General features: G+C 46.2%; 1 protein-coding gene across 2 annotated transcripts in view; it reads right to left on the bottom strand.

The window, feature by feature from the left end:
• The window catches only part of USP24 (ubiquitin specific peptidase 24), a 2,799,104-nt gene that overhangs the window by 377,878 nt on the left and 2,393,482 nt on the right, over positions 1 to 27,744 (bottom strand). For both annotated transcript variants that reach the window (XM_069642114.1, XM_069642115.1), the window contains exon 59: positions 7,213 to 7,334. In XM_069642114.1, the coding sequence (XP_069498215.1) occupies positions 7,213 to 7,334 (122 nt within the window). The remainder of the gene's footprint in view (positions 1 to 7,212; positions 7,335 to 27,744) is intronic.

The raw sequence follows: 27,744 nt of genomic DNA, 5'->3' as shown, positions 1-27,744 counted from the left end.
AGGACTGTGGACTGGGTCAGGCACAGGAGCTGCCAGCAATCTTTGCTGTATCTCCGATACCATGGTGTGGAGGGTAGTCAGAATGTCCAGTGACATGTTCCTGTGAGGCACAAATGGAATCTGCTGGCAATGGTTGCGGGCTAAATCACCTTGATGAGTCAACCGGTAGATAAGGCTCTTTCTGGGGAGACCCCTCCTGGGACATGGGACCAAGACCTTCTTCATGATCTGAATAGTAGCCCTCGGGCAAATGGTCTTCATCAGAGCTCATATAGATGTGTGGGGACCTCCTTGGGGATCCCATTGGCATTGTCAGGAACATCCCCACCAGCCTGGGAAGGAACTTAACTGGAGGTAGCAGCTCCTTGAACTTGCCCGAATCCTTCGGGAATGAGGCGAAGATGGCCACCTGTACCATGGCAGGCTGCTCAGCCATGGTCGTCTGCGTCGCCGCAGCAGCCGGAGGCCGTGGAGGCAGAGCCACCCTCGTAATAGCCACTGTCTTGACCGCAGACACCACAGTAATCATTGTCATAAATCACCAATGTATCAATTGAAAAGGATACGGTAACCAAAAAAGGATACAATTGGTAGGGCTCTTCCGGATCCTTTTTCACACGACTTGATAGTAAGTAGGTCAAATTAGACCTTCCAAATGATACTACTCTCTGACTGATGAAACAGGCAGAGAGATGGATCACTGGAAAGGGCGTGAGTATTGTATCGGAAGTACGCCTGGATAGATAAAGTATCATAAGAAATTGTCCCAAACTCAAATCACTATTATAGGACAGTATTTAGCATTAATTCAAAACACTGACCTTATGGCAAAAGACTGAAGTATTCAACGAAAGTCTCTTGAAGAAAATCAGGAGTTGAACCAACGACAAAGGAAGGAAGATTAGTAAGGGAGACTTATCCCGAACGGCACGAGGCTCACGCTAGATACCGGATTGGTGCACCACAGGATACCGTCCAAAGTACTGGGCACAATCACCTTCCAATAGTTCATGAAATACTTCCTTTCCCACGAAGAACAAAAATGAGAAGTTCACCTGTTAACTGTCACAGGTACCAAAGGTTCAAAGTAGTTTCAGAAAACCACGAGCATGATTGCACCCGACAGCGTACACGCAGCCCAGGACAGCCGCGCTTGCAGACAGCATACGTGTGGAGATTTGGCACGCAAACAGGTTACACGCAGCCCAGGACAGCCGCGCTTGCAGACAGCATACGCGTGGAGATTTGGGATGCAAACAGGATACACTCAGCTCAGGACAGCCGCGCTTGAAGACAGCGTCCGCGTGGAGATTTGACATGCGAACAGGATACACGACTCCAGGAAATAGCGTGTGGAGGAAAACACTCTCCAAAAGGCCAAAGAAGTTGCTGAAAGGAATGCGAGGACGCAGGTCCGGAGTTCAGCTACAAAACGCCAAAAATGAAGCAGCAATCGACGTTTCCACACTGCTTATGTATGTACTGCCGTGATACACGTGACAGAACTAAGTCACGTGAATTTAACGACGTGAAAAATGCAGACGTCGTTTTCCGGGCAATGCATCGAACAACCTCCATTTCGAATAGAATGGTCTAGCGGTTCTATGGGTGTAACTCATTTTGTATGGAGAGGCTGTTCCCGGTCCAGAGATATGTCCAGCAGGCATGACAATCGTAGGCTTTCCCCTTGAAGTAGTGAAGGCGGTCAACGGGATCGAAGAAGCGGAGGCAGGTGCAACTGTCAACCGAAATGTTCATCGACTGAGCCATGGTTATCGGCGGGGAAGCCATCGATGAGGATGGTGTCCTGGAAGACGAAGTAGTCATCGACGAGGCTGTGGTCTTGATTGATGAGGAAGTCGTCAACAGGGCTTTCGATGGATCCTGAAGAACGAGGATCTGTGCTTCAAAGGGGTCAAAGACTTCCTCTGGGAAAGCACGCCCCACGCCTGCCCTCCAACTGGTAGGCTCACTGTGGACACAGATGGAGACAGGGAACTGATCCAACCCGAACTAGGTCCTGCAGCCGTGGCAAATGTAGCAGAATCATCAGCGCAGTGTTTAACCTTCTTTTGGATCCCCTGGGAAGGGGCATCCTCAAAGGACATCGACCTCTTTATATCAGTGGTAACATGCTTGTGGAACCGGCCGGTCCTGTTTGAGGCAATTACTGCACACGGGCCCAAGTCAGAGGCCTTCCCCCTCCTTGAGCCACGTCACCAAACCTTGATAGCAGTCCTGCATCGTCTTCTCCGGGAATCCACTGCAGATCTTGCATCCATTTACGTCATGGTCTGGATGCAGGCAATATAGGCCCTTGAGGTGCCGGTCCTCGATGTAGATGTTTCTTAGTCCACATTTCGTGCAGAGTTTGAAGTGACTGCTCCTCAGACATTGTTGAGGTGCCAAGTAGGCCCAAGCCTGGACCTTCCAAAAAAACAAAGGGAAGATCTGGTGATGACAGTGATCTTCGCAGACACTGGGTCCTCGCTGGCTGTGACAACTGATGGTCAACATCAGCAAGATTCGGAGAAAAAATTACAAATTTGTTTGAAAAAAGTAGCAAATACAAAAAGAGCAAGATGAGAGGTCTTCCAATACTGAAACAGGCAGTAATAAATCTGAAGATGGCCACAAGGGGTGGGGCTTGGGAAGACGACTTACATTGGATGGTGGCAGTATCACCCTAAGGACAGTGATTGGTTATAGAGCAGAAATGCAGTTTTCAAGCTAAAGTGAAACTGCTTTTCTTTTCTACTGAGGGTTTCCAGGTGGATGACGGCGTCACATTCATGAGCATGTGAATCCATGCCAGACCACAAGCTGGAGACGGGATATAGGAAAACTATGGAAACTGTCCAAAAAACAGTAATAAATCCACATTAGAGGAGCGAATGACGAGGACTCCAAACACTAGAAACGTGCAGGAAAAATCTGAAGATGGCCCACCAGGGGTGGAGCATAGGAGGACGAGTGTCATTGGCTGGGGACAGTTTGACCCAAAGGACAATGATTGGTTATAGAGGAGACGCACAGTTTTCAGCTTAAAGCGAAACTGCTTTCTTTTTACCGAGGATAACTGGGAATATTAATGAACATGTGAATCAATGCAAGATCCCATGCTGGAGAAAGGACACAGCATTGGAATCTTATATTTGTGGAACATTATGTTACATCACTTTACTACCAGAGACTGCAAACTTTTCTGTTGGTCAACAACACAAAGAACACTTTTTACTTTAGTATGAGATCCTTCTTAAACAGTTGTCTTAGATTATTAGTGTTCGGGACAGGAGTAGGTTTTAGGGACATGACAGTGTCAGATTTTTAGTTTTGTACTACCTATTACGAGAATTATTAGCAAAAGCTGCAGTTTTACAACTGGCAATGGTCGCCTGATTGACTAAACTTTCAGGGAAGGGATGAGTTGCTAGAAAAAGGGGGCTGTCAGGACCTGCTCTGTGCTTTTGTGGCAGGGGCTTGTCCACAACAGATGAGGTGAGTGCGGACCAAATAGGCCTTAATATGTCTGCCAAAACCACACTAAACGGTAGAGAATCAACTACATGTTTTTAGTTGAAAAATGTCAGTGATCGTATGGCAAGGTACTTCCTCAGAGGCAGGATTAAGAATCTGGGTGTCCATTACCCTAGCCACCACAGCTGTGAAAAAGCTGTTTTTAGGGCCCAGACAGGAAATGGGATCTCTCTGTATTTCCAAGTGTGGGGAGGGGTCTAGGCCACTGGCTTTGGCAGTAGTAGGGAAGAGTTATCCGACTGCTATTCCTAAAAGCTCCTTCAGCCATTCAGATTCTTGAAGACTTCTGAAGGGTTGAAGCACTGCAAGAAGGCCATCATACTTCTCTACTTCCACAAATAAAAATATATCCGAGAATCTCCCAAGTCGAGTAATTCTGAAGTCCTTGTGGGAGTGATAATAAAGTTCCCTGGAGGTGTAAGAAGAAGCGTGCTTCTTAAGAGTTGCTAGGAGAGTGGGACCTCTTGTAGCAGTTTATTCTTAATTGTCCTGTCCTGTCTCCTTCATGGGACTGCTCAGGTTCTTCCTTTCCAACTTCTGTTTCTTCTGAGATAGAAAGCTGCATATGCCGATGTAATTTTCCATTGTCCATTATGGAGAATCATAAATAGGTTAGTGGCAAGCTCCCAGAGTGCCCTCTGTTGCATTGGCAGGCAAGAGAGAGCCACAGTTGTGGGTCTTGGTGAGCCCACAGGCACCAAACATACACACTTTATGGGGGTCAGACACTGACAGTCTTCTGAAAGTAATGCAGGTTTTAAAACCCAAGGCTTTTAGAGGAGGCAAGACACAGTATTAACTAGCAGCTAAGTACTAGCTCTGCATGCTACTTTTCCAAAGTAGCATGCAGAGCGCTTATACAATAGAAACTGAGATATTGGGGCACACCTGTCGCCATATTTAGCACCCATGATATCTCATCTGGAATAATGGATGCCAATGACACCAAGCAGTGCTGCAGTGCCTGCCCTGGCTTCTGAAAAATGTCTGAAGCCAGATGGATGTTGGATAACACTTTTCTAAAATAAGGAATCTAAGAGAGGAAGGAATCCAGTATAAAGAGAAACACAACATGGTGGTGGAGTGGCAACCTACACATGCAAGGACAGGCCTGAGCTCAGACGTGTTGGAGGTCTTCATCCTTCCATAGAAAAAGGAATAGCATGTGCTCTACCACTGGTACTAGGGCCGAAGCCCTTGGGTCATTAGCAAAGATGTCAAGAACCTAAAGCAAGAATTCCTCCCTCTGTTCTGGAGTAGTAGAACTTGTGTGCAATGGTACCTGAACTTGTGCAGATGGTAATTCCTTAGAGTTAGAACAAGACTCCCTAGAAGAGGTGTGGATGCTGCTTCTTAATGATAGAGCATGGTGCCTTGTGGAATGAGACCTTGGTCACTGTTCCTACTTCTTAACAATGTTCTGCTTCCTCACATGCAGATATTCCTCCAGTTCCTTGGCAGTGGACCAGAACCTCTCTTCTATAAGTGCAGGAGATTCTGCAGGACCAATGCACTTGCTCTGAAGATTCCCCACAGTTGTGAAAAGTGGTAAAGACCTTCACCAAATGCTCTTAATTGCAATTGCATTAACTGGTAGGTGTCACACTTTTCAATGTTGTGATTGGGCTGCAGGCATCAAAAACAATACCAGTACAGATCAGACGGCTTGGACTTCCCTTCAGTTTTGGCAAGGCTTGAAGAGGCCTTTGTGGGAGACAGGATGTAGGTCAAAATAAACAAAGCGGTGGCCTAACCATGCAGAGTCAAAGTCAATGGAGAAAAGGGACCACAGTAATGTGGTGCAATCGGGTCATTAAATGCCAGCAATAACATCCAGATTTACGTGTGCAGACCCCATGTCGAGCAACAGTAAGGCCTCCAGATAAGGTTTGTACTAGGCCTTTTTACACATGAACAGCTTTATTATTTTCCTGTGTACATTTACACACACGTTTAGAGCAGAGGGCAGTGCAAAGGTCTGATTACTTGACATAAACCACAACGCTTGTTTTGATTTTTATCTACATGAATGTAATTGCAAGCCATGGAGACAAGCCTCTGAAACAGAATGTATTTCTATGAAGTCTTTCAAAAAAAGAAACCGCACACTGTGATAAAATGAATGGTTCATTTCCATTCAGCTTCTGCTGTGTTGTGTGTAGATGCTCATGGAGCAAACAGAAGCACTGTGCATATTTATTTTCCTACCATTGTAGGATTGTATAATTGATGAGATGGAAAACTAAGTTGCAATTGAGAATGAATCTTATGTAACAAATTATGCATTTTTTCCCTGTGAAACAAATCAGTATTGCACAATTGTATTTTTCAGAGTTCCTGTGCTGTGTGCATAAGCATGCAGAGGCAGTTCAAGTTTACACTTATAATTTAATTTACACTAATTATAAAAACAGTGTGTAAAATGAGTAGGCCCCGTCTAGTTTATATCCATTGAACCTTGCAGTCAATGGGGTACATTACTATAAATGGTCAGTGTTAGCAGAGCCTTTGCTCAAGGGTGAGTGATTGTCATTACACCAATCACAGGTGTTATAGCCTCTGAAATATTCAAGACTACAATTAAAACATCCAAAACCTGACTCTCCAGGAAGTGCAAGCACTGTTCAAAAACAAACAAATGAAAGTTACATTTGTAATTGAAATAGAAACTCAGCAAAACCTGCCCATGTGATAATCTAGATAGGTATTTTACTTTATGTAGTGCTTCATGCAAAGTTTGTCCAACACCTAGGCCCTGTGATTATTATAGCTCAGTCAATACTCAGTTTACCAACCTCTGAAGGATGTTAGCCAACAAGATAGCTCAGCTGGTTGCTGCAATCAGTGCATGAGCTGTAGGTTGTAGGTTCGAATCCCAGCAAGGCCAACTCAGTCTTTCATCCTTTCGATAAAGGAGTACCGACTTCGGTTTGGTGATAATTGTAACAAATGTTCTATGTACACCACTTTGCCAAAAGCGCCATTTAAATAACCATTTGACCATGAGAATAGGTATACAATTTAGCATGGAGTCTGTGCCTTTCTGCATTGTTGTATCATGACATTGGCATACCATTAGGTAGTAATAGCTCCAGGAAATGAGGACTTTCATTAAACATCAAAAGACAATTCTGCTATTGAACCTCAAAACACACAATACAATTCATGTTTTCTATGGGCTATGTTTTTGTGTTTTCAAAGTTTAAATATATACAGGAGAGATCAAATGTCCAGACCTTAGTGAAATAATGAAAGGTGTATTCTATCACAATGTAGAAAGATGCCGCAAGATAATGATTTCCATACAGTTTTTTCATAAGTCGGCTGGATATCATACATTTTACTCTCTTGCAAAGGAGAAAAGTCATTTTTACTCTCTTGAAATCGCATTTGCTCTCAAATGTTTAAAACTAGGGAGCAAAATGCTCCCACCTCAAAATTCTATCGAGAGCACTGGCAACAGTGTACCCCATGGTGGCTGAAAAACATTTCCAAAGCTAGACTTGCACACAGCAGACATGTCTAAAAGATGAGGAATCTGTGACAAAATGAAATCCAGTAGAAAGGAGTTGAGGGTATGAAGAATTTGCTGGGGACACAAGAAGGCAAAAACAAGCAATTGATTGAACTAGAACAAATTATTAAGAAATACAAAACATAATTAAAATAAACTACCTCTAGTAGATAAGGCTTCCCCTCAGGCATGAACAACAAAGCTTCAACTTCTTTGTGGAGTGCAAGAAGAGGAACTGGAGGGATGATGCAAGTAGGTGGATGCTGTTTAAAAGTTCCTGGTGCTAAAGAACAACACAAACAACTTGCATTAAAGAAAACATTTAACTTGTCTCATTGGCAAAGTTTTAATAAATAATCTCAATTTGTCTGGAAGAATTTAAAATAATGATTTACGCACCTGCATAACTCATACGCATGTTCTTCATCCTGGTAATTAAACATCTCAAGAAATAGCTTTGGGGGCAAATCCACATCAGAGTATTTTAATAGCCAGATGGAGTTAGAGAACATTATTGTTCAATGTGGTAGCCCTAATAGTGGTGCGGTCAACTCAAGCTGAGCAATAGTGTGCCAAAAAGGGAGTCGCTCATGCCTGCCATTTAGGTTTTAAACCAATTTCCCCATTCCACTGAAACATGGCACAGGACAACAAGAATATAAAACAGAATGTGATGGAGTCAGGCAAACAATGTACTAGGGTGGGCTGAGAGGGCGATGATAAATCTGCAGGAGAAACAATGTATCCATTACAAAAACTTCACAAATGTTGATCAACAGAGCTCCGTCTGACCACCAAATAAGATGGCTGCCTGAGGCAAAAACTCCTACAGGTTATATTTTTTTATCATCTCCTGTGGAATCATCCTGACCCCACCGCCCTACCTGCAAAAGCCTTGCACTTGTGATACAGCTATGTCTCAGAGATTCAATGTAAGCAACATTCTTTTGCGTCCTCAATCTTTAAAGTGGATGCTAGAGATAAATCCATTGGAGAACCTTTTACTCAGGTGGGTAAATCAGACACTAGGATAATAAGCCTGGAAACTGAGGTATGGAGGAGTAGAACATCCTTTTATAGGGCGCCTGACATTGCATCAGATCGAGGAATGGTGTGGCCGTATACGAGGGGGGTGTCGACAATAACAAATGGACCCACACCACCTACCGAAAGGATTTCCGCACAGCTGGCGCTGGATAGCTATCCATCAAGATGGGGAAACATGTGGGACAATGCACTCAATTGATGGAGAAATTACTTACCAGTAATGTTCCATCTATGGATTCTTCTCCCACATATTCCTAATCTTTTTTTATTTATTTGTTTTTGGTTTTACAAGAAAACCTTTACAAAAGCATAGTGCATTTCCTTGGATAAAATTACTAACGGTTCTCGGAAGCCAGGGAGTAGCTATATTCCTAATCTTGATAAGACTCCCAAAGCATAGGACACACAACAGCACTAAAAGAAACAGAACTTCGAATACTCATCATCGACGGCATCCCAATCCCAGCCATGCCTTCTGTCAAAACCCTTGACTGCTCTGATGAACTGGAGCTAATGCGCTGGTGAGGTATGAGATTTCTTTAAGTTCAGGGAGAAACCCAAGACATGCAGTAGTGAACCGGTGTCCTCGAAATGACTTGAAAACCAACTCTGGTAATCATGCTCCCAGATCATCCAATCGTCCAAGTATGGAAACACAAAGATGCCGGCTCACCTGAGGTGGGCTGCTACGACTGCCAACAGCTTGGTAAAGACCATGGGGGAGGAGGTCAGACCAAAAGGAGCCCCTGTGAATTGATAATGTGCATCCCTGATGATGAAACTTAGGAACCACCTGTGCTTCCTGTGGTTAGGCACATTAAATTAGGCATCCTGAAAGTCCATTGACACCAGCCAGTCTTAGAATTGTAGAGCCTAGAGAATTTCCCTCCATATCACTAATCTGAATTTGACCTTCCTCAGGAATTTGTTCAAATCCCTGCGGTCCAGGATGGGACGCAGTCAGTCCCCTTTCTTGGGAACCAGAAAGTTTCAGGGGTATCAACCCGAGCCTACTTCCTTAGCTGGAACTGCCTCTACTGCTCCCTTCAAAAGGAGGGCTTGTAGCTCTTTCTGTAGCTCCCATTCCAGAGGTCAGGTGGGTGGAGTAGTAGGAGTGGACGTTTGTCAGTGATCTCTTCAAAAAGGGAAGCAGTAGCCCCACTCGATCAGCTGAAGCACCTAGGTGTCGGAGGTAATTTCCTTCCATTTGACGGGAGACTCAGGATCACTCATCTGCATATGCTGTTGTTGAATAGTTACATCATTAATGAATTGTTTTGTTGGCCCCCACAGAGGTTTCTGAGGTGCCGTGGATCTCGACGCTACATCAGCCGTCCACTGCCTCCATCCTCTGCCTCTAACTTGCTGAGGGAACCTGCGTTGCTCTTGCTCGGCCTGGGGCACTTGCGCCCTTCTGGGAAAGGTGAAGGTCATCCTGTAAACCCACCCTCAAGACACAAAGGAAAAAATCTGTTGTGGAGGCTTATGCTGTCCCAGTGACTTAGCCATGAGCTTTGAGCATTTAAACCTTTCTAGGGACTAGTCGGCTTTGGGGCCAAAAAAACTTTCACTATCAAAGGCAAGGTCCAGCAGTTTCGATTGAATATTCGGGAAAAACCTGACGCCATCAAATACAAATACACAGAGCTGCCCAAGACTGCGAAAGTGCCCTTTGCACGACCCATCCAGTCGGCCGCGTGCAACCCTGCTTGGAGCACTTGACAGGCCATTTCCTTGCCATCACCCACTATATCAAAGAGGGAACAAGTTACTTACCTGTAACTGTTGTTCTCCAGCATGGGTCTGGCATGGATTCACATGCTCATGAATATACCCCGTCGTCAGGCTGGGAATCCTCGGCAAAGAAAAAAATCAGTTTCAGTTTCACTTCTGAACTGTCTTTCTCCTAACAACCAATCACTGGTCTCTGGGTCATACTGCCCCCAGCCAATGACTGCTACCTAAGCCCCTCCCTCTGGCAGCCATCTTTAGATCTGGTAGCATGCAAAGTGGCAGTGGGACCAAGAGAAGAGCCGCAGAGGAGTCGGTGGGAGGGTTCGCATGTGAATCCATGCCAAACCCATGGTGGAGAACAACAGTTACAGGTAAGTAAGTTGTTCCATCTCCAGCATGGGGTCTGGCATGGATTCACATGCTCATGAATAAAGAATACATAGAATTACACACATGCACAGCCATGGGAGGTGGCAAGGCTCAACATTGAGCATCTCAACATTAAGCAGTTTACCTCCCCACCAAACTCACTTTCAAGCGAACAGGTTGTGCAGCACTGCTTGGCCGACTCTGGACTCCTCCCTGGAATTCATGTCGATGCAGTAGAATTTCGAGAAAGTGTGCGTCGACCTTCACGTAGCAGCCCTGCAGATGTCCAGCAGGGCATACCAGACAGGAACACCGTAGTTGCAGCAATCGCTCTGGTCGAATGGGCTCTCGAATGGCCAGGCAACGGTTGGTTTGCCAACCGGTGACAATGGGTGAGGCAGCCGGAGAGCCACCGGGAAATGGAAGCCTTGGAGAGGGCCTTCCCATGGTTCACAGGGCCAAAGTTGACAAAAGGTTGTGACGTCTTCCAGAAACTCTTTGTGCAGTCCACATAGAACTTGAGCACTCTAGCTACATCCAGCAAGTGCAAAGTCCTCTCAGACCGCAACGAAGGCGTTGGAAAGAACACAGGTAACACCAAGGGCTTGTTTAGATGGAAGTCCGACGGCACCTTGGGCATGAAAGAGGGGTGCGTCCGCCGCACTACCCTTGTCTCGTGGAATGTCAAATAGGGTGGTTTACAAGAGAGGGCCTGAATCTCTCCCACTCGTCGTGTGGAGGTGATGGCCACTAGGAACGCTGTTTTCCACAGCAAAAACTTCAGTGACGCTGAATGCATAGGCTCGAACGGAGGACCCATGAGCCTAGTGAGCACCACATTGAGCTCCCACGCCGGAGCCGGAGCCTTCACAAGCAGGAACAAGCAAAATAGTCCTTTGACAAACTCCTTGACCAATCGATGCATCCATAAGGATGATCGTCCTGGAGACATGGTGTTGCGGGAGATAGCCGTCAGATGAACCTTGATGGAAGCATGGGCCAGTCCTGCCTTGGCTAATGACAACAAATACGGAAGCACCTGCGGAGCAGGACTCGTAACAGATCTATCTTCTGAGTATGACACCAAATGGCGGATCTCTTCCACTTGTGCCCGTAGCATTTGAGAGTAGTTGAAGTTCTAGCCTTTTCAAGCACCTCCTTGCAATCCACCAGGAGATCGTAGCCCCCAAACTCTAGTGCTGCAGGAGGCAGGCCTTCAAGTTCAGCGATCCTGGGTCATGGTGCAGAATCGCACCTCCTTCCCTGGCGAGAAGATCTGCGACTGCCGGAAGCTTGACTGGCGGGGACGCCGACATGTCCAGAAGGATCATCCTGCAACGGGACCGTCTGAGTTGATTGACTACTCGAAGAAGTGTTAGGGAAAATTCTCATTCAATGGCTAATTTCCCTTACCTTCTGAGTCCCTCAGCAGCTTTGCTGGATTTCTGGAGTTTACTTTTTCCACTTGTTAAGAGTGTACCCCTTTTTCCCCACTCTTACCTGTGTTTTGCCATGTGTATTTCATCTGTTTTTATGGTTGTGGTCTCTGGAGTACACCACTCCAGTAGCCCCCTTCTTTTGTGCGTTACACAGCACCTTCAGCGCAGTGACACAGGGTTGTCTTCTAGACTTCCCACCGACTCCATTTCTGAGGATGATTACAGTCCCCCAGAAAAGTGTAAAGTTGCCATTTACTTTACTTACTCAAATAACCACAGATCCAGTACACCCCATCTTACATGGAGTACTGGAAAGGGTTAACCCTTAGCCCTTTTTATCTGTACCTCCTAGAGCATTGTTTAACATTTAGACTTGGCTGGTGGCAGTGGTATCTACCCTAACTTTTCTACCGCGATTATACTATATAAAAGTGGTATTGTTGTAGGCTATTATATTAGCCTCGAACTTTAAACCCGCTTGACCAAACGCTTTTTCTTTTGGCTCTGGTCGGGTTTATTTGCCATTTCTTTTTGTTAAAGTCCTTCTTGTGTTTTACTTTGCGCGGCAAACCATGTTTGCCTTCTTTGTTCACTGTCTTTTAGCGCGCTTCCGCCAAGAAGCCCTCCTCTAGGCACCTGGGTGTCTAGGTGGGCTGAATGTGAGGGAGGGGTGTAGTCACCCCCTGCACAGGGTAGCCTATGAAACCCAAGTCACACTTTGCCATGATTGGCTGAGGTGGTTGTCCGGGCTGGACAACCCCCCCTGCTGCGTGATTGACAGCCAGGCTGTGTGAATGGGGGATTTTCGCATAAAAGGCAGGACTCTTGGGCTAGAAGTCAGAGTCGCCACTGGAACTACAAGGAACCGAAGAGAAGCAGAGAAGAAGTCGGCTGCTGCAACTATCCCGTCCCGGTGAAGCCCTGCTGCGGTCCTGAGCTATCTAACGTTCGACGACCAGAGAAGATCCAGTCCGGAGTCTTCTTCCCTTGAGCCTGGTGGGGATAACCAGCTCATCCTCTACAGCCAGAGGATCCTCTTCGTAGTCAAAATCGCTGCACACTGCTGAAGTAGTCCAGATAGCCATCTGAAGAGCCTCTCCTGTTTTTAAGGAGAGCACCTTTTATTCACCGTCGCTGCTGCCGGCTTCAGCCCTGTGTGGTGCAGACCCCTCCAGACGTCATCCTTCTTGCTGAAGCTCCAGGAACCGTGGGTCTGCAGGAAACTACCAGGAACAACTGCCGTGGCTCCAGCTTCTTCATTGAATAAGGTACTGTGTTCTGCTTGAGGAAGTCGGGTGAATCCCTTTTTCTCCTCCTACAAGGCTTGCCCTTATCTTCCCTCCTTCTTATAACTTTTGATTCCTCCATTGACAATATCTAAATACTCCTGGCTTTGTTGAATCATGAACTATCCGACTGTGATCCTCGACAACAGGAACCCGGTTCCACTTGACACTGGCTCCGGCCTATTGACTCTTGAATTTCTGTCCATGAGTGTTCTCTGATTCTGTCTGCCTTGACAAAATTATTGCCTATGATTTTTGCCCCCAACTCTCTCTGGGTATCTCAGGTGCTAAGTGTGTTTTTGCCCCGGTAACATTTCTTGCTGCGGATACGCGTTTCTTTAAGAGCGAACTGTCATTACTGTCAAAAAGTGATCGCATATGTATTCCCGGTAACTTCTTTTGTTCCACAACACTGGTCCGTTAAAACATAGGGTACTTACCTTGAGTTATACCATACAAAGTTAATTGGTTGGTTGTAGTGTATTTTACGTGTGGTTTTGAATTAATAGAAGTGTTGTGTTTAAAACAAACGGTTTAAAAATAAATGTACTTATATTTTTAACCTGAAATCTTGAGTCAGTGTTTGCTTGAGTCACAGTAATTGTGGTCCCTTTGTGTAATCTCTGCTACTCCTCATATACTCTTGAGATAAGCCTGGGTGCTCCGCTACTGCTACCACTATGACATAGTAGTACAGGCTTGTACCAAAGGTAAACTTGTATTACCACTTGTAGTCTTAATTGTGTGTAGTGGTCCCTAAGGGCACTGCACAGGATTCTGCCAAACAAGAAGCAACAGCAACGGAGGGAACGCATACAGAAACAGGCCGCCCCAAGGGAATGAGAAAGCGTCCCCCATGCTCCCCGGCTGGGAAAAACTGCTGGCAAACCTCCGGCACTTGGTGTTTGTGGCCGTCTGTTAGGCAGAATTATATGCAGTACCCTTTGGGACCACCACACACAATTCAGACCACAAGTGACAGTACAATTTCACCTTTGGTACAAGCCTGTACTACACAGTTAAAGTGGTAGCAGTAGCGGAGCAACCAGATATTCTCAAGAGTAAGTGAGCAGTATCAAATAGTTACACAAAGGACAGCAATTACTATGATTCAGGCAAACACGGACTCAAGGTTTTCAAGTAAAGGAATATACATTTATTTCACTCTTCAGTTTTATAACATTACACTATTATAAGCAAGTTAAAAATCACACTCTTAATACACCACACCACTTCCCTTAAATTCCAGACAAGTTAAGTTCACAAAATGAAGCTGGAGCAAAATGGCACTCCAGAAATTTAAAAGGGAGGGAAAGACAGAAGTTAACAGAAATGAATCCACACCAACAGGTAAGGGCAAGCAAACAAGAGAGTCTTCAATTATAAAATCAGATAGAAAAGGCTTAGGGCCAAAATCAATGGTTCAAAAATCTTTTGCTCTAGATAATACAGTTCAGTGTAGTTTGCGGTAAAGTTCATGGCACGGTTTCCGGACGAGGTTGGTTGGTAGAAGAGTTAGTTCAAAGAGAGGAGAAGGACAAGCCCACGGATTGGAGAAAGATTTCAAACACAGCCAGATGTGCGCGCACTCCCCACCACCGTATCCCTCTCTTGTCGAGAGTGATCTTGTCCCCGAAGCTTCCAGACACTTGAATCCAACGGGCGTCGAGGAACTCTTGCAGTGGACGTATCCGTAACCTGCACAGCTGGATGAGGTATATGCATGACAACATCATGCCGAGCAGGGACTTGATGGACCTCACCCTTGCGATCTTCAGGAGGCAACAGCCGTTGTACCTTGCCCAGGGTGGCCGCTATCCTTTCCTCCGACGGAAGGAAAGGATAGCGACACTGTGTTGAGCCCAGCTCCCAGAAACAGTGCGTCTTGCGATGGAGTAAAGCAGGAATTTGCATAGTTTATCGAGAACCCCAGATCCGTCAGGAGCTGGACTGTCTTTGCCGTGTGAACGATGGCAATGTCCTCTGATCTCGCCCGGATGAGCCAGTTGTCCAGGTAAGGGTACACGTGGATCCCTTGTAGACGCAGCTGCGCTGCCACCGGAGCCAGGCACTTGGTGAAGACCCTTGGTGCCGACTTCAACCCGAAGGGAAGGGCCTTGAACTGGTAATGTTGCCCTTGCACCACTAAGTGGAGGAACTTGCGGTGGCCCTTGTGTATGGGGATGAGAAAATGGCCATCTTCCAAGTCCAGCGACGTAGGAAATTCCTCTCTTGCAGCTGTTCTAGTACATGCTGAAGGGTCACCATCCGAAACTTTTGACACCTGATGTACTTGTTCAGACGTCGCAGTTCTAGGATAGGTCTCCTACCGCTGGTCTTCTTCTTGACAAGGAAGTAACGAGAGTACACTACAGAGCCCTGGAGCCTCTTTGGGACGAGCTCTATCACACCCTTTCTTAGCATGGCCCGCACCGCCAGCATAAGCTGAGGGACGTGGTTTTCCTGCCTGGCCACTGGTGGTATACGTGGACACTTCCGTCGGAACTCCAGGGTGTGTCCCTGGGCGAGAGCGTCCAGCACGCAACTGTCGGTGGAGATGGTCTTCCACACGCTGACGAAGTTCACCAGCTGACCTCCCAAGGGTGCAAGGGTGGGGGCCGGACGTCATGGCCAGTTCAATCTTGCTTCATCGCTGAAACTACGCCTTGGGGGGTTTGGGCCGACGAGCAGGAAGGTTGACGGTAGGATGAGGTACCCGCCACCGAATCCTTTGGAAGAACCTTGGGACGTGCCGCCGGAAGTCCGAAAGGACGGTCGTCGCTGTTGAAGCGCGCCCAAGGCACGAGTCGCCTCAGTGTCCACCTTGATGGCCTGAAGGGACTCGTCCACAGTCTTTCCAAACTAATTGTCCCTGTCCAAGGGCATGTCCAATACCCTTGACTGGACATCCTGGAGAAAATATGTGGCCGTTAGCCAACCCCGACGACGAAGGCAAACGCTGTTGCCCATTTGGCGGAACCCTGTGTCCGCGATGTTTGTGGCCATAGTAATGGCATGGTCCGATGCCACCTCACCTTCTTGGAGGATCTACAATGCCTCCGCCCTCTTGTGGTCGGGGAGAAGGTCCAGGAGGGGGGGCTATCTTAAACCAAAGCTCCCTGTGGTAACTGGCCACGATGGCGAGGGCGTTGGCAGCCTTGATGGTCGTCGCCGCTGAGATGATGACTCGCCGTCCCATGGCGTCCAACTTCTTCCCCTCACTGTCCGGGAGAGAGGGGCTCGTTGACACGGAAGAGCCTGAAGATTTCTACTTGGCCGCCGCCGACACCACGCAGTCCGGAGACTGTTCGGATCTTAAACACTTGGGCGCAGAGTCCGGCACCCTGTATTTCTTCTCGTACCGGTCCCTCTTCGCCGGGGCCGAGGAAGGGGTCTTCATGAGGGCTAGGCTCCCGTCCCAAATGTCGTCCAAGAGTGGTACCAAGAGCACAGTTTTCCGCTTAGCCTTGCGGCTTTGATACAGAAAATCTTCTTTCTTCTCCTCAGGGACCAGCTGGAACAGCTCCGAGGCCCTGGAGATCATGGCGTGCAAAGAACCTATCTCGTCGGGAGGTGAAGCACTGGGCAACGGAGACCGGACGTCCAACATGCCGTCGTCCGTGCCCATGCCCTTAGTCGCCGTGTCTGGATCCGTATCATCCCTCGGGGGTGGAGAGGGAGGCAAAGGGTGGCAAGGGGGGGGATGAACTCTCCTCTTCTTGGCTGAGGTTCCCCTGACGGTCCTGGCGTTGCAGGAGGTGCCACCGGCGCAAGTGGCACCCTCGTCCGGATCTCTGAGCACAAAGTGTGTAGTGCCGTGAGAATGTCCACCGAGATGTCCGCCGGCGGCTGCGGTTGTTGAGGTGGCTGCTGAGGTGACAGAGATGGAGGAGGTGACGGCATTTGGGGTGTAGGCTGGCCCAAGCCAACGCCCTGCTGCTCCTTTCGTCATCACCTTCGTCGTCTCCCTCGTCGTCTCCCTCATCGTGATCCTTCCCGCAGGGTCTGGCCTCGACGTACTGTCCCTCCTGGGTGGTCTGGAGACTGTTGAGCTCCTCCTCTGAAGAGATGTCCATGCCTTGAAGGGCTAGCGTGCCCCCCCTTCTCTGTGACCATGGGAGATGGTTTCGGTGAGATGATAGGCATCGCCTTCTCTGGCGTCTTCTCGATGGGCTAGAACGAGGACTCCCTCCAGACAGGCAGGGATACTCTAGCCTTAGGGGTCGTACCCTGCGGATCCGCCTCCGCGGTCTTCGTGAGGGACGCTGCCACTACCCTTGATGGAAGGTTGGGCCTTCGCCGGGTGTATCTGGGCCTTCACGGCCTTGGACGAGCCTGAGGCCTTCGCCTTAGGGGAAGGGTCCGAGACCCCGCTCCCCCTTGGCCTTCTCCGTATGGCCTGTCCGGGACTTCTCCAAGAGCTTGCCCGGATGGTCCGACTTCCTCTTCTATGAAGATCCCGAGTGCAGACTTGTAGTCGAAGGTGCTGGTGACGCAGCATCCGCCCTGGCCGCCAGGGAGCCCGTCGCAACGGCGCTCCCGAGGGCAATGGACTTACAGCGCTTAGCCTTCTGTTGAGCCCCCGTGGAAGGAGCGCCCTCAAAAGGTCTTTGAAAACTGCTCAGCATTCTTCTTGCGGCTTGGGGAGGCATGCTGCCGGGACTCACCCGAAGCAGGGGCCTTGGCCTGCAGCCACTCGTTGAGCCGCCTGCACCGATTGTTCATTGTGCGGGGCACCATATTTGTATTTGTATTTATTGTTTTATATAGCACCTTAATCCAAGGCGCTTTACAGTTAACAACAAGAACACATTAAACATGGAAACATATCTTGGCAAAACGCACAGTCATCCTCCACGTGCGTGTCGTCCGAATGTAGGCAGTAAGGGCACAGGGGGTGCCCGTTGTCCGAAAAGATGACCCGCAAGCTGCAGCCTGGGCAGACCTTGTACAGGGGCACCGAGTCCTTCTTCTCCTCTGCCATGTCCACGCGTGGTGTAGGCCCTGAAGAAGCTTCTGGAATCCTCCAAGATGTAAACTCGACGAAATACACCCTTGAGGGGCGCTGAAGAAATCCGAAAACGGGTCGATGTTAACCGGATGGTAAATCGATGGAGCTTGAGGCTCGATTGAGAAAAAAAATAGAGTGGAACTCTTAGAAAAATCGCAAAACGCAGCAATAAGCCCGAGAGCTAATAATGAGGACTCTCACCTCTTGAACGTGCAGTAAAAATCTGAAGATGGCTGTCAGAAGTGGGGCTTAGGTAGAGGGCAGTATGACCCAGATACCAGTGATTGGTTGTTAGGATAAAGATTGTTCAGAAGTGAAACAAACAGATATTTTCTTTACCGAGGATTCCCAGCCTGGCGACAGGGAATATTCATGAGCATGTGAATCCATGCCAGACCCCATGCTGGAGAAGTCAGCTATGACTTCCCCCTCTGGGAGGTCATCAGCTCCTACTGAAATTGTGCGCTAGAGGATATAGGAGAATATGGTGAAAGCATAAGAGGCATTTACAGCCTTAATAGCCAGGCTTTTCGAGGCAAATACTTTGACTCACTGTCGGTGGGTAGGCACGATGTTGAAAACCTGGATGCAACGTCATGGCCCGCACCACTAACACCTCTGGGTTCGGGTGAGACGTCAAAAATGGAAGTACGTCTCTTCTTATACTTCTTCGTAAGCTCAGTGTCAACTGCCGGTGTCGAGCACGGACGCTGCCACAAAGCAATGACTGTCTGCTATAGCCACATTAAATGGCAAAGCACGTTCCGTTTGCGGGCCACAGTCGATGTTGGTGAGGTCATACTGTGAAACCGGCTTCAACGGTGCACCGAACCCCAATGCCACGACTACCTTCACGACCACCTTGTTGTATTGCATTTCGGGTGCGCGTACCGGTTCAACTGCTGGAAGTCAAAATCCAGAGATCTATCTAGACAACTGGCATCATGTAGGCCTCTGCCAGCCTGCCTGGTCCGCCATAAAATCCCATAACGGATCCAAAGCTACACCCCCCGCCCCCAATCGGCTCGAACCCAAATGGCATTGGGTCGCCCTCTTCATCCAAAATTCCAAAATCGACCGCATTGAGTCCAAGAACACGGAGCGAGTGTCGGGCACAAAACTTCGATCTTGCGTGGCCTCTGGGCGAGGGGCTCCTTGGTCCGAGGCCACAGCCGACTGTCTCGGCACAGTAGGAGTTATCTCCTTAGGGGTCTTGCTAAAACGTGTTTGGCCCACTTTGGCTGCCTTTGTGCTGGACCGACTTAGCACGTTTCAAGCCGTATTGACCTGCGGCGTCGAGGCAAAAGCCATACCAGCCGAGGCCTTTTCAAAAACCATTTTGGTTTTTAAATCCTCCCACTCCTCCCTAGAAGCACCCTTCGCAGGGTACGACTTAACCCTTTGGTCCAACGAGTCGGAGGCACGTCTGCGCTTTTTCTTGTGCGACTACGTTGAGGAGGAGTGGGGATATTTGCTTCGGGAGTGACCGCTTTATTTCTTACAGTGACGTCCTTTTCGATGGCCCCTAGGAAGTGATTTCGCCAGGGATTTAGAGAGCGGTCTGCCGAGTGTTCCTTCACTGTCTTCGGGTTCATCGACAAGAACCACATGGCTCAGTGTCATGCCCGACACCAAGACACACCACACAGACAGTGGACCTCATTACAAGTCCAGCAGTAACCCTGCCGGTGCTACCGGCACAACCTGCCGGACTCTTAAATTGTTACCCGCGCCTGACTTCCCAGTGCTACTGGGAGATTACAAGTCCAGCGGCCCGGGAAGTCAGGCGCCGGTAAAACATAAGTCCCTACTCCCATAGAGTCTAAAAAGACTCTAAGGGAGTGGGGACTCAGAAGCAGTGAAGGAACTGCCTACCGTGGCCGCTGCGCCCGGCAGGGTCAGATCTGACAGGCGCAGCAGCCACGGCAGGCAAACACATAGTCTGCCTGTCCAGAAACAAGGGTGCCGGTGAGCTTAACAGCACCCTTCTTTCCAAACCAGCAAACTTGTTATGAGGCCCAGTGTGTGGGTCCATGGGGGTCATTTTGGAGTTGCAGTCCTTGCAGAGTTTAAAAACGGATGGGTTGGTCCCTGACATGCTGAAGCAGTATTGAACTCTAGAATCGAAAATGAGCATGTGGCGAATAGTATGCCGAGTGCGTGGAAAAAAGGAACTGAATTATGGGGGCGTAGTGCATCCATTTATACAACGCCCGTCGTCACATCGGATCGAGAATTGTCACGGCGATATATGACGGAGTTCACAATTATATCAAGCGGCACTCCGCCCCCTGGTGCTGGATAGCTATCAAGATGAGGAATCTTTGGGAGAATGCAATCGATTGAAAAAAGGATACACTTCTGGTCAACTCGGACAAAACTGCTCCACAAGAAGGTCTCACCAGGTTAACCCTGGGCTCAATTACGATGAATCCAGTGAAGGCCCCTCATGCTAGGCAGGAAATGTGTGACTTAATTGTAGCACCATCTTTAGCGACAACTAATGAATTGGTGCCTAAAAATGGTTTTACAGCCAACTAAATGTGGGGAAGGGTGTGTCTCCCCGGCTAAAAAGGACCTGTCTGCCTTAGACATAGTGCAAGAGTCCACCGGCGTCACTGCATTAGTCAAAATTCAAGCACAAACAGCAACGAGTGAAAAACAATTTTTGTCGTTTGGCATTTTTTCTTGCGCTGCAAAGTCGGGCTCTGTTGGAGTGGTGCCAAAGGTGAGTGCTGTCGAAACAAGAAAAATTGGTGGCTCTTCCTACGAAAAAAAAAAGGGCAATGCAGTCACGAGAAAACCTGGAGGAACACAATCGATACCATATCAACATATCACATGCACAGGGAATATGGTGCATTCTTAAAACGACGTATGCCCCGATATGACCACGTGGTTTTATTTCCATGCAACCATACCCGACAAGCCTATATTAGGTACAGGTTAAACCTATACTATACAAGAGAACGAATTGCTAATTGGGCTAAAACTGGTGAACCCAAGGTAATGAAGTGTCGCTTTCCATCGTCCAAGGAACCGATTGAGACAATGAAACATCTTATACTAGAATGTCCACATTTTAGTTTAATGAGGACAAATCGGTTCTCGAAATTTGTGAATACAGATTTTGAAGATTGCTTGCAATTTTTATGGACATGCATGATGCAAGGCACCCACAAACCGATGATATTTGAATTGGTCAGCCATTGTAAGCATTTCGAAAAAGAGTTGCTTAAATTTTAAGACTTGGAGGGTATAAAGTGTATGACACAATATCCTCCATTTTTGCAACCTGTGAATAATATGATGTAAAGTTTTATGTAGAAATATGAATTTAAATGATAATTGAAATGTAAATATTTTATTGTTATTTTTTGTAATTGATTTTGTAAAGGTTCTACAAAGTAACTTTCTTTGTAACTGAACTAAATACAAATACAAAAATTTTTTAAAAAACCTATAAAGAAAGCTGCACCCTCTGGCCACACAAACAAATGTAAAAGAAACTTAACGTCACCCCCAAGACTAAATTTCTTTGAGCATGATACCAGAGATAGTGGAAGAAATGCTACAAAGGTGAGCAATGGTCTGCTGCTGCCGGTTAACCCTTTGCATAAATGAAGACGTATAAGTTCTGATGACTGCCCATTAGCTGCATCTGTGCTGTCTGTTTCGATCAATCTATGTTACTTATCTACGTATTCATGTAATGATGATCACAAAAGCATACAGAGCACAGGTTCAGTGCTGGTCACAGTCCCGCGGCAGGCAAACTGCCAAGTTAAAAATGATGGAAGTACTGTGCCCCTTAATGGGCATGTCGAGCGGCCAACTACAAAAACTGATGAAACAGGAAATGGTGCACAAACTTTACTGGATGGCACATGTCTAAACCCAAAATTTACCTCAAATCAATGTAAACAGCGCACATACTATAAATCTCGGGTTCATGAAACCAAGCAAAATCAAGTTGTCTCCTACAGCTGTAAATTAAGATTACAGAATATACAAGGTAAAGATAATGAGTTAAATCTAAATCGAGAAAATGTTCTTAGGTTGTTCAAATGCGTTCCATCACTCCGTATGAACGACTCCGATGACATAAAAATTGTTGAATATGTCACTGAGCAGTGCTCTGATCAAGTGCTGCTACATATTGATTTAGCGTGGGTTCGAAATACGATACTTAGGGCCGCTGATGATCTCCTGTTTTTTGGGTTTGAAATTTCAGTAGAACCTGTGCAAGCAAAAGTTCAATCGGCTATTGAGTCTGTTGACAACAAACGGATGGAAACCATGCATATTGACTCGGCTCAATTGTGGAAATGTATGTGTACTGCACCGAACCAAAGTCAAATGGCGAAACTGAATGACAAACATGCAAATCTCAATAGGCAACGGGTACAGGAATAGCCATGATTGGAAGCCCAGGAGACAATACTCTATCCTATCATGGAACACCCATGGATTTAAGCATTTGTTTAATGACTTTGAGGTTTCCTTAGAAAACGTTTTTGCAATCTGCCTGCACGAAACGTGGTTACTCGAGGCCCCAAAGAGAGACGGATTCAATACGTTGTTTAACCCCTCTGTAAAGAATGCTCAAAGATGGCTGAGTGTGGGTTAACAATGGTAAGAATAACCCAAAGATGGTCAACGCAAGTGTCTTTAAACCCAAATTCATATGTTCAAGGTTAAATCATGCATACAATGGATAGTAATTCAATGTCTAAAAAATACCTTTTTGATTATCAACGGGTATTGGAACCTTGTAAACATTTGCTCCAAGTCCTTTGTAAATGCCATATGCAAATTAATTGATGATGCAATGCTTGCTCATAATAATCTAACAGTCATATGCTGTGGTGATTTTAATTGCTCATGGATTCAGTATGATCAGAATGTGCAATGTTATAAGCGGCTATCAACAAGAGACGTGGCTGCTAGGGGGCAAATTTGGTCAAGTGCAATGAAAACGCGCGATTGTATTAGGCTAAATGGCGCTGTTAGTGGCGACATTCTCGCACAGCCAACGTGGCAACGCGAGTCCTGCCATAGCATTATTGATTATATATGGGTTTCGAGAAACTTTGAATCTAAGATAATATACTTGCATATCCAAATCATGAAAAATAGCGATCATAACCTAATAAGTCTCAGCTGTTTAATAGAATCCGTTACCTCTGAGACCTTGTATAAGCTGCCTGTGGAAACAAATAGTGGAGGAAACAGACTTAGAATAAACGTCAGCCAGATTTATCCCTTGCCAACCGATTCATGTAGTCAATGCATGGAGTTCACTACATACCATTGCTAACTGATTATATAAGTGCAAACAGTGATCAGAGGCAAAATGGACGCTGTCACAAACATCTGTATAGCATTGTCATGCATGAGAAAAAGAAAGCCTTAAGAAGAGACCTGAGATCCATAAAAAAAAAAATCCCTAAGAATAAGGTGCTGGATGCTGTGAGATTAAGAAGGTCCATCTATAGAAAATGGGCTATATCACATAGAACTATTATTGAACAAGACCGTGTGGAACTGATGTTGAAACTCTTGGTGAAATTTGGCGAATATTGAATACAGGCAATGCTAATAGCTCAGACTCGCCCCAGAATACCATCTCAGGCGATGCATGGTTAAGCCATTTTGCTAGTGTGTTTGTGAGACCGTCCATGGAGCCAGAGATACAAACTAATTTAAGTGATGTGCTCTGGGCAGTTGAAATGTGGCATGGCGACATAGAACAAGCAATTAAGATGCTAAAGAACTCACGCGCATCCGGACCAGACTTGATCAATAAAGTAATGCTCAAGAAGAATTCGACGGAATGGGCTCATTTTATTGAAAGGCTGTCCCTGAGCATTGCGCTATCAAAACAACTGCCCGAGTCGTGGTTAACAGCAATTGTGGTTCCCATCCATAAGAAGGACAGTTGGGATAATCCCGATAACTATCGACCTATTGCCCTGCTAGATTCAATTGGTAAAATTTGTGGCTCAAATCTACGGTTGAATCTAGTAAAATGGGCGCAGGCGGCTGGCATCTTAGATGTACGACAAACAGGTTTCACAAAGGGCGTTGGTGTCGATGTTAATCTTTTGATACTCACAACCTTAAAATTGGAAGCTCTGAAAGCAAGAAGCAAAATCCACTTAGCGTTTATTGACATGCAGCAGGCCTTTGATTGTTTAAATCGAGGCCTGCTTTGGGCCAAATTAAGAAAGTGGAATTGCCCAGCAAACATTTTCGACCCAATTATGGCCCTTCATTCGAATACCTCGATTTGTGTGTGTCTTAAAAAAAGTGGGGAATTGTCGGACACTAAAGCGATGGCAAAGGGCGTAAAACAGGGTTGTGCCCTGGCCACGATTTGTTTAAAATATTTTTATATTTGAACTTGCGATTAATACAGAAAAAACAAACATTGTGTCCATTGGTGATGTTAGCAGTAAGAGAGATAAAGCTTAAGTGGGCAGTTGGTGGTCAGTGCCTGTCCTCTGTAACATCTATAAGATACTTGGGGGTCCAGTTCAGTAATTCTATCAGCGAACATCAGTCGGTGAAAGAATTGAACTCGAAGGTAGCAAGGCTTGCACTACAAGGTGCAAAGAAACAAAAATTACGGCAAATTTTCTTTATCACCGGTATTGATGTTCTATCTGCAAAAAGTCGGCCCTGTAATAACTTTCGGGGCAGAAGCAGGCCGGAATATTAACGAGCAAACATGGAATACACTGGAAGGGCGCTTCTTGCGCCATGTGCTTAAACTTCTGCAATCTGTATCGATGACGATATTAAGATATTAACTGTCATTAAATTCACTGTATAGCCATGTTGTATGGAAATCAATATCGTTAATGCGAAAGATGTCTGTAGAGAGCCCGATGCCTGCCTATCAAATCTTCATAAACAATTGCGACGATAAAATGCAAATTTATTAAATCAATGGTGGCACAGACTACTAGCATTTGTGGATGCAGCGGCTATTAGTAAATACGATCTTTTAACCCGCCCACAGCATGCAAAAAAGAAATTTGAGTCTTCGGCCTGGATAGTTAATATAGAGAAACGAGAAAAGCTGCACTCTACACATTGGTTTGGCAACAAACAAAATAAACCAAATAACCAGTCGAGTTATTTGCTGCACTGCCCTTCTCGTTATTATCGTGAGCAATTTCTGAGATTTCATACAAACACGCTGAAAACAAAGGAAATCCTGTGGCAAAGAAAAGAAAAAATGACAAGGGACAACCTGTGCCGTTTCTGCCATGTGTCAGTCGAATCGCTAAAACACCTAGTAATCGAGTGTGAAGAAACTCATAATCTACGCTCTATACATCTTGGGAAGTTTGCCCCTATTGACGACGACATGGCAGAGTGGTGGCTGAAAATTTCCTCTGGAAATAATGTGAAACATGTCGGTGCGATTGTAAACTATATCGACATGCTCTTAAAAACTGCCACTTGAGTAGAGCATGGCATGATGACATATAAATTAAGTAATGTGTGATGGAGCTACCTAAACTGACTTAACTGATTTTTTTGTTTTAGGGTAATGTGTTTTTTGGATTGATGAAGTAATGTCTAATGTATTAGAGGAAGTTGAAACAAAAGTTTTTACATTACGTTGAACTGAAGTTTTTTTCAATAAAAATAAAAATTAAAAAAAGGATACACTTCAAGAATTTGAGGGAAAAGAATTTCACTTACTCCATGACCTACCTACCAATTGTGAGGGTGTAGGAGGAGGAAACTGACAAGGAAGGGTTAAGGTGTGGACTTTAAACTTTACATTAATAAAGAAACCTATCTTTCCCTATGCTCGCCCTGCCTCAATCTAGAAAATGTAGTGGTCCATTAGAATGTCTGTTAAAAGAAATGTTCTTCCCGTCCTCAGTCAGAAAACCATCTAATCTAACCCTAATACTAGAAACATAGGCGTTTCACTAAAGTTTGTGTTTCCTACACCAGGAGAATTACCCCCTTCTCCTTGTTAACACTTCAGTTTTATAGCAAGCAGTAGTAATTCCTTCTATGATGAACTACAATGGACGAGGGGAATGGCTACCTTCTCCTGGTCCTTCTGAAAAAGTTCCACACACTTTTTTATGTTGTTGATTGAAATCTTTTTTTAGCATTAATAAATTGTGAAAAACAAAACTGTGCACGTTACAGCTGCAATTAAACTCCCAGACATGCGTGAGAAGATGCAAAGAAAATCAGAAAAGGTAAACACAATACTTTATCAACAAGACATATGGAAGCATCAACCAAATTACATACTTATACATACTTACATACTTATACACAAACAACAAGAGGGATTAATAAGAACTAACTAATCAGCATCAGAGTTATCACCACAATCTAGGGACTTTTGAGCAGTCCTATGGCCCACAGCCTGGCCAGGCAGGTAAAGTCTCTATTGTGAGTCTACGCATATGCCAAGAATTCTCCCCACATCTGGAAGAAAGCCTGTACATCGTTCTCAGAGAAATAGACCACCTTGTCTGACGCCACCAATGCCCACATACGCGTCCACCAGTCCATTTGCAATAAAGGGCTCCAGATTTCCAAAAGGAGTCTAGGACAGCAACCCTGCTGTGTGATTGACAGCCAGGCTGTGTGAATAGGGGAAAACTGCATAAAATAAGCAGGTCTCTGGGACTGGAAAGGCAGAGTCGCCATTGGAATGAAATAACCAACGAGGAGCCGACAGAAGAGGACCCCTACAAAGACTGAACCGCCCGATGAAGCCCTGCTGCAGGTCCGAATCTTCAGAATCCGACGACAGAGAAGATCCTCCAGGAATCTTCTTCCCCTGAGCTGGTGGGACCAACCAGTTCGCCCAAACTTCAAGCCAGGACCCCTCCTTTGGTTGAATTCGCTGTACAGAGCTACAGTGGGCCGGATAGCCAGGAAGGTCGGACCCTGCTTGGGTTTTAATGAGCGCACCTTTTATTTGTTGCTTTGCTCTGCTGCTGGTTTCTTCCCTGGGTAGTGCAGGACCCTCCAGTCTTCCTACTTCTTGTCAGTCCGACAGTCGCTTAAGGAACCATGAGCCTGAAGAACTACCAGGAACGTCCGCCTCAGCTACAGCTCTGTCTCTGTTTTAAGGTACTGTGCAAATCCGGTTGTTCGTTTCGTTCAGCCGTGGTGAAAGTGTTTGAAATCTTTCCCCAATCCGAGGGCTTGTCCTTCTCTTCTCTTTGAACTAACTTTTCTGCCAACCAACCTCGCCCGGTACCCGTGGCACAAACTTTACCGCGAACTACCATGAACCGTGTGATCTTGAGAAAAGGACTTTTGTCCGATTGACTTTGGCCGTAAGACTTTTCTTCCTGATTCTATCACTGTAGTTTCTCTTGCTCAATTGCCCTGAGTACTTACCTGTTGGTGTGGTTCAATTTCTATTAACTGTGTCTTTCCCTCCCTTTTAAATTGCTGGAGTGCCATTTTGCTCCCACTTCATTTTGTGAGCTTAACTTGTCTGAAACTTATTGGGAGTGGTGTGGTGTATTAAGAGTGTGATTTTTAAACTGCTTTACTTTAGTGAAATGTTATATAACTGATGCGTAAATAAATGTATATTATTTTACTTGGAAACCTTGAGTCAGTGTTTGTTTGAATCATAGTAATTGCTGTCCTTTGTGTAACTATTTAATGCTGCCAAATTACTCTTGAGATAAGTCTGGCTGCTCAGCCATCGCTACCACTTTACTGTGTAGTACAGGCTTGTACCAAAGGTGAATTTGTACTGTCACTTGTAGTCTTAATTGTGTGCGGTGTTCCAAAAGG

Source organism: Ambystoma mexicanum, chromosome 1q, assembly GCF_040938575.1.
Source record: "Ambystoma mexicanum isolate Mex_15411 chromosome 1q, UKY_AmexF1_1, whole genome shotgun sequence".
Classification (NCBI taxonomy): Eukaryota; Metazoa; Chordata; class Amphibia; order Caudata; family Ambystomatidae; genus Ambystoma; species Ambystoma mexicanum.
The sequence above is the reverse complement of the archived record's forward strand: the minus strand, read 5'-3'. Positions and strand labels throughout refer to the sequence as shown.